The 7,411-nt window shown below is 42.2% G+C and overlaps 1 protein-coding gene across 1 annotated transcript; it reads left to right on the top strand.

Moving 5' to 3' along the window:
- Positions 1-5,542: 5,542 nt before the first annotated feature.
- LOC123122697 (uncharacterized) lies at positions 5,543-7,167 on the top strand. Its single transcript, XM_044543018.1, has 5 exons — positions 5,543-5,814; positions 5,929-5,986; positions 6,071-6,480; positions 6,587-6,776; positions 6,861-7,167. Exons 2-5 carry the CDS (start codon positions 5,978-5,980, stop codon positions 6,894-6,896), a joined length of 645 nt encoding a protein of 214 aa, XP_044398953.1. The 5' UTR covers positions 5,543-5,814; positions 5,929-5,977; the 3' UTR covers positions 6,897-7,167.
- The last annotated feature ends 244 nt before the right edge of the window (positions 7,168-7,411 follow it).

The raw sequence follows: 7,411 nt of genomic DNA, 5'->3' as shown, positions 1-7,411 counted from the left end.
GAGAATTCAGCGAGAGAGAGGAAGCCATCTAGCTACTAACTACGGACCTGAAGGTCTATAAAGAACTACTCACACATCATCGGAGAGGCACCAATGGAAGTGGTGAACCCCTCCGTGATGGTGTCTAGATTGGATCTGGTGGTTCTGGACTCTGCGGTGGCTGGAATTGATTTTTGTCGACTCCCCTAGGGTTTCTGGAATATTGTGGTATTTATAGCAAGAGGCGGTCCGGGGGGCACCCGAAGTGGGCACAACCCACCAGGGCGCGCCTGGGCCTCCTGGCGCGCCTGGTGGGTTGTGCTCCCCTCGGAGCACCCCCCAGGCGCAGCCTTGGCCCATTGGGTGTCTTCTGGTCCATAAAAAATCTCCGTAAAGTTTCATTGCATTTGGACTCTGTTTGGTATTGATTTCCTACGATGTAAAAAACATGTTGAAACAGCAACTGGCACTTGGCACCATGTCAATAGGTTAGTACCAAAAAATGATATAAAATGACTATAAAATTATTATAAAACATCCAAGATTGATAATATAACAACATGGAACAATAAAAAATTATAGATACGTTGGAGACGTATCAGGAGGTAATAAAGAGTTCGTCGTAAAGAGTTTACGTCGATGCAAGCTTTGACACCGATCTAGATGAATCTGAGTCTCAATCTGGATACGTATTGAAAGTGGGAGCAATTAGCTAGAGTAGCTCTATGTAGAGCATTGTAGACATAGAAATTTGCAAAATATATATGTATCTGAATATGGCAGACCCGTTGACTAAACCTCTCTCACAAGCAAAACATGATCACACCTGAGAACTCATTGGGTGTTAATCACATGGCGATGTGAACTAGATTATTGACTCTAGTAAACTCTTTGGGTTTTAGTCACATGGCGATGTGAACTATGGGTGTTAATCACATGGCGATGTGAACTAGATTATTGACTCTAGCGCAAGTGGGAGATTGATGGAAATATGCCCTAGAGGCAATAATAAAGTTGTTACTATTATATTTCCTTATCCATGATAAAAGGTTTATTATTCATGCTAGAGTTGTATTGACCGGAAACTTAAATACATGTGTGAATACGTAAACAAATCACGTGTCCCTAGTGAGCCTCTACTAGACTAGCTCGTTGATCAAAGTGATGGTTAAGGTTTACTAACCATAGACATGTGTTGTCACTTCATAACAAGGTCACATTATTAGGAGAATGATGTGATGGACAAGACCCAATCGTTAGCATAGCATATGATCGTTCAGTTTATTGCTACAACTTTCTTAATGTCAAATACATGTTTCTTCGACCATGAGATCATGCAACTCCCGGACTCCAAAGGAATACCTTGTGTGCTATCAAACATCATGACATAACTGGGTGATTATAAAGATGCTCTACAGGTATCTCCAAAGGTGTCTGTTGAGTTGGCATGGATCGAGATTGGGATTTTCACTCCATGTATCGGAGAGGTATCTCTGGGTCCTCTCGGTAATACAACATCACAAGAAGCTTGCAAGCAAAGTGACTAAGGAGTTAGTTCCGAGATGATGTATTATGGAACGAGTAAAGAGACTTGCCAGTAACGAGATTGAACTAGGTATAAAGATACCGATGATCGAATCTCGGACAAGTAACATACCGACAGACAAAGGGAATTACATATGTTGTCATAAAGGTTCAACCGATAAAAGATCTTCATGGAATATGTAGGAATCAATATGGGCATCCGGGTCCCGCTATTGGTTATTGACCGGAGAGGTGTCTCGGTCATGACTACATAACTCCCGAACCCGCAGGGTCGCACGCTCAGGGGCGGATCTAGTGTACAAGCAATGGGGGCAGCTGCCCCCACTAAATTTTCAGTGTCTTTGTAATATGCCAGGCTAAATACTGATTTGCCCCCATTTAACAAAGAAATTTTCACCATTTAACACATCTTTGCCCCCTCCAAAATTCGATCTTGGGTTCGCCCCTGCACACACTTAACGTTCGTTCGTTGACGCTAGAGTAGTATTGGGATATTTGATGAGTGGTAACCAAATGTTGTTCGGAGTCCCGGATGAGATCTCAGACATCACGAGGAGTCTCGGAATGGTTGAGAGGTAAAGATTTATATATGGTAAGTCATATTTTGGGTTCCGAAAAAGATGCAGTTTTTTCGGTATTGTACCAGAAAGCTTCCAGAAGGTTCCGAAGGATTCAGGAGGGGTCCGGAAGTCCACAAGTGGGTCCACCACGACCCAAGGGCTAGCATGGGTGATATGTCTCCAACGTATCTATAATTTGTGCCGGTTCCATGTTGTTATATTATCATTGTTGGATGTTTTACAATCATTTTATAGCAATTTTATATCATTTTTTGGGACTAACCTATTGACATATTGCCCAGTGCCAGTTGCTGTTTTTTGCTTGTTTTTTACTTCGCAAAATATCATTACCAAATGGGGTCCAAACGCAGAGAAACTTTTTAGAGAATTTTTCTGGACCAGTAGACACCTGTTGGGCCAAAGAAATACCAGAGGGGGGCTTCGAGGGGAGCACAACCCACCTGGACGCGCCTGGGGGCCCAGGCATGCCCTGGTGGGTTGTGCCCACCTCGGCCGCCTCCCGCACAGCCTCTTTGCTCTATAAATACCCCGAAAATCCAAAAACCCTAGGGGAGACGACGAAACACAATTCCAGCCGCCGAAGTTCCAGAACCACCAGATCCAATCTAGACACCATCACGGAGGGGTTCATCATCCTCATTGGTGCCTCTCCGATGATGCGTGAGTAGTTCATTGTAGACCTACGGGTCCGTAGGCAGTAGCTAGATGGCTTCCTCTCTCTTTTTTGATTCTCAATACAATGGTCTCTTGGAGATCTATTTGATGTAACTTTTTTTACGGTGTGTTTGTTGGGATCCGATGAAGTTTGAGTTTATGGTCAGATCTATTTTATCCATTAAAGTTATTTGAATTTTGATCTCTTATATGCATGATTACTTATTATAGCCTCGTATTTCTTCTTCGAATATTTGGTTTAGTCAGGCCAACTAGATCGATTTTTCTTGCCATGGGAAGAGGTGCCTCGTGATGGGTTCGGTCGTGCGGTGTTGTTTCCCAGTGAAAGAAGGGGCAGCAAGACACGTATTGATCGTTGCTATTAAGGATAACAAGATGGGGTCTATTCCTACATGAATAGATCTTGTCTACATCATGTCATCGTTCTTATTGCATTACTCAATTTCTCCATGAACTTAATCACTAGCTGCATGCTGGATAGCGGTCGATGCGTGGACTAATAGTAGTAGATATAGGCAGGAGTCGGTCTACTAATCTTGGACGTGATGCATATATATTGATCATTGCCTGGATATCGTCATAGTTATTTGAAGTTCTATCAATTGCCCAACAGTAATTTGCTTACCCGTTGTATGCTATTTTTTTGAGAGAAGCCACTTGTGAAATCTACGGGCCTCGGGTCTATTCTTTATCATATTTGCTTTATGATCTATTATTTGCCACTTTTATTTTTAGATCTATTATTCCAAAAACCCAAAAATACCTTGCTGCAATTTTTTGTTATTTATTTTATTTTGTTTTACCACTAGATCTATTTATCCAAAATAATACAAACCAATCTATCTTTTACCCGAGAGGGATTGACAACCCCTCTTACGCGCCGGGTTGCAAGTATTTGTTCTTGTGTGCAGTTACCGTTTACATAGTGTTGCGTGGTTCTCCTACTGGTTCGATAACCTTGGTCTCATAACTGAGGGAAATACCTACTGTAGCTGTGCTACATCATCCCTTCCTCTTTGTGGAAATACTGACGTGGACACGAGCCATCAATGGGCCGCGGGGAGGCGCCCTAGCCTTACTGGGCTAGGCGTACCAAGTCCTCAAAAGCCCATGTGGCTAGGGAAGGCAAAAAAGGAAGGAGTCCTAGTAGGAATAGGATTGAACTTGGAATCCAAGTCCTCTCCCCCTTAACTGCGCCCTAGGCTTGGAGGGGCTGTTTCCCACACCCCTTCACCTATATATAGAGGGGAGGGGGCACCCCAAGAGTACACACCAAGCCCTTGGCGCCCCTTTCTTTCCCATTACTCCGTAGTTCCACCGCCTCGTCCCGGCGACGCTTAGCGAATCGCTGTCGGTGCTCCACCACCACCATCACCACCATGCATCCTGTTGGTTGTGATCCCATCTACTTCTCCTCTCCCGCTTGCTGGATCAAGAAGGAGACGTCATCGAGCCGCACGTGTGCTAAACTCAGAGGTGTCGTCCGTTCGACACTAGATTGGTTGGATCGTGATCAGATCGCGAAGAGTACGACTATATCAACCACGTGATAAACGCTTCCGCTTAGCGATCTACAAGGGTTGCTCTCCCCAGTCGTACCTATGCATCTCTATGAATAGATCTTGCGTGTGCGTAGAATTTTTTTTGTTTTTCATACAACGTTCCCCAACACACTCTTCATCTTTGAAGGTCGCGCATCAAGTCATGAGGCGCATAGCCTTACTAAACCCGTTTTCGGTCTGGACCAGGGCGCCATCTGTGGCTTTAAAACCCTCCAGATTTGCATTGTATCCCTATGAGCATTTTAGATCAATAAAGCAGTGTGTTTAGATGTAAAAATATATATTTTAAATGCATATATTTCAAAACTTAAATTTACTTAAGAAAATTCAAACTACAAATGTGAAAAAAAATGTGAACATACTGTAATTTTTTTTGTTAGCGTAGTTTTAGGACAATGAAAAAATGTTTCCGAGTTTCAAAAAAAAGTATGATTTTTAAATGTGTATACAATATAGAAAATATCTGCGTAAAGTAAATAATATTTCATACCATGAAAAAAAATGCATGTGACATTTCATGTCAATATTCCCGCATTTAAAAAAAATGTTATACACAATGTCAATAAAATGTCCGCGTAGGTTAAAAAATGTTTGTTTCATTAAAAAAAGTATGTGACAATTGAAAGAAATCATCACATGTTTCAAAAAATGTTCGTGACATTTTGAAAAATGATCATGTAATGTAAAAAATGTTTGCATAGTTTAAAGAAATGTGCATCTCCATAAAAAAATGCACAACTTGTATTTGAAAAATATTACCATGTAATAAAAAAGTGTTAAAAATATGTATTTGCAAAATGCCAAACATGTATCAGATTTTTTTTTATGTGTGCTATGAAATTGTAAAGTGTGTACTTAGGAAATGTAGGCACGAGTTGAAAAAAATAAAAATGATAAAAACCGAAAAACAGCAAAAAAAAACTGAATAAACGAAGAAAACCATGGAAGAAAGAAAATAAAACCAGACTATAACGAAATAAAGGAAAAAATAAATGAGAAAACAAAGAAAGCCAGAGCATAATAAATAAAAACAGACCGGTGAAACACTAAATAAAATAAAACAGAAAAAACCTCCAAGAAAACCGAAGCAGATCAACGTACAGCGCGTAGCGAGCTAAGCGCGCAAATGGGCCGGCTGCTTGTTGTCGCCCCTACGGGCGAGTTATAACGCGGGGAAAACCTGTCCCCCATCCGATTTCCCTCACACCTCTCTTCTTCTCATAAAAAAAGACCCCTAAGGCCCCGATCCTGCCGCTATCCCCTTCGCAGTCGACAATCGTCGCTACAGGCCGGTTAGGGTTTGGGGCGCCGCCTGTCCAAACTGTGTCGGCGGCGTCCATCACCCTTCCTCAGATCCATCGTTGACCTAGTTCCTCCTCAGGTCTGTCGTTGCCGACATCCCTCCCCAGCCGTCGCCGACCGTACCCTCCTTCAGGGCGCCGCCGGTCCTGCTACTCGTCCAGGCCGTGAAGGTGAGGCCCGGCTTGTTCTCTCTCAAGTTTGTCCAGATGATATAAGTCACATCCTATTCGACAATTGCGATTTCTGTTACCTGCTCCTCATCCAACCTGCTCTCTCACTTGCAGCTCCGCCCCTCCCGCGTCCCCGTCTGGATCCGCGCTGCACCACCCCGAGATGGCACCAGTGAGTTGCCACGCGGGTTCCCGATTTAGTTAGCTATTCTGCTGCTCATCTTTCTAGCTAAATTTCCTTTACTATCACGTACAGCTGCAAGCACGGCTCCACGATCAGATCAAAGATAGCATGGTTTTGATCAACATCAAGCCACCCAAAAAAGCATCAGTAGGAAAAAATAAAAATGATAAAGGGATTTTTGTTATGGGTACTATTATTGTTCTACAACCCTACTTTATGTATGTTGTGGCGGATCCTGCTTCTTTTCATGGAGAAGGTCAATTGAAGCTCCTGATTGACTGTCTTGAGGGAACAAAGCTGGAACTTACTAGACCGCAGATACATTTGACTGAAGGTATTGCTGGGATCCGCTGTCCCAACCCTGGTGGGTACAACACACAACTCATGAGGGCAGTTCCTTTATGTCGAAGTGTCATTGCAAAGCGCCAGCGCGTCCATCTCTTCAGTCCGGAACAGATGCTGCTCACTTCTGGTACAGTAATGTAAGTCACGAAGTTACTACTTTGGATTTTTTTTTATCTGTTAATGTGACTGTCAGGTATCTTATTCATTTCAGTGCTAATCAATATCTGTTTTCCTTTTGACCAGGGGAGTCAGTGGCCCGACTTTCCAGCATAATTGCTCTACGCTCGAATCGTCGTCGCTTGGGGCACCCGTTGTTAATGACAATGGTCATCTGGTTGGGATATGTAACGATTTCAGAAATGATTACCTTGAGGCTATAAGCACTCATGCAATTGCGTCTGAAATTGAGATGGCCCAAGGAAGGGAATACATAGTAATATATTTCTACTCTTGAATATTTTTTTTAATGAAATAAATGCCAGGATTGTTAATAACTTTTATGTACCTCAATGTGCAGGGCATTGGCCAGATGTTGGATCATTTGCAAAGCTAGAACAGGCTAAAGTTATCAAGTATCGCCAAGAGAAGATAGAAATAGAAGTCCTAGTGATTGTGTGTGGGAACAACTTTCAGCTTCAAAGCGTCCATTTTTGGTTATGTTTAGTTAGAATTGTGGCTGTTACTAATGGTTTGAGTTGTCTAAAACATTTCATACTGTTGAATGGTGCCTTTGTTTTTAGTTCTATTGAATGATAACTTGTATGCTATATTCTTGGGGTGTAAGTTGCTTTTATGTTACATTAATGAGGTTTGAGTCGCTTTTATGTTATTTGTTTTTTTTTTAAAAGATGGCGTCTCTTGGAAAGAGGCTTGGTTTAGTTTTGATGCGGAATTCAAATTGTGAGAGAACAGATGTGCTATTACTCAATACGAACTTCAAAACAGACACCAAATTGTTACATGCAGCTTTTAGTTGAAAGTCGCGAAACATGAACTTATGCTGGCTTTGTTGAAGCAAAGGAATCAAGATACTGCCGGCAATTGAAGATAAGGTATCATGGACCTTTT

The sequence above is a fragment of the Triticum aestivum genome, chromosome 5D, assembly GCF_018294505.1.
Source record: "Triticum aestivum cultivar Chinese Spring chromosome 5D, IWGSC CS RefSeq v2.1, whole genome shotgun sequence".
NCBI lineage: Eukaryota > Viridiplantae > Streptophyta > Magnoliopsida > Poales > Poaceae > Triticum > Triticum aestivum.
The sequence above is the reverse complement of the archived record's forward strand: the minus strand, read 5'-3'. Positions and strand labels throughout refer to the sequence as shown.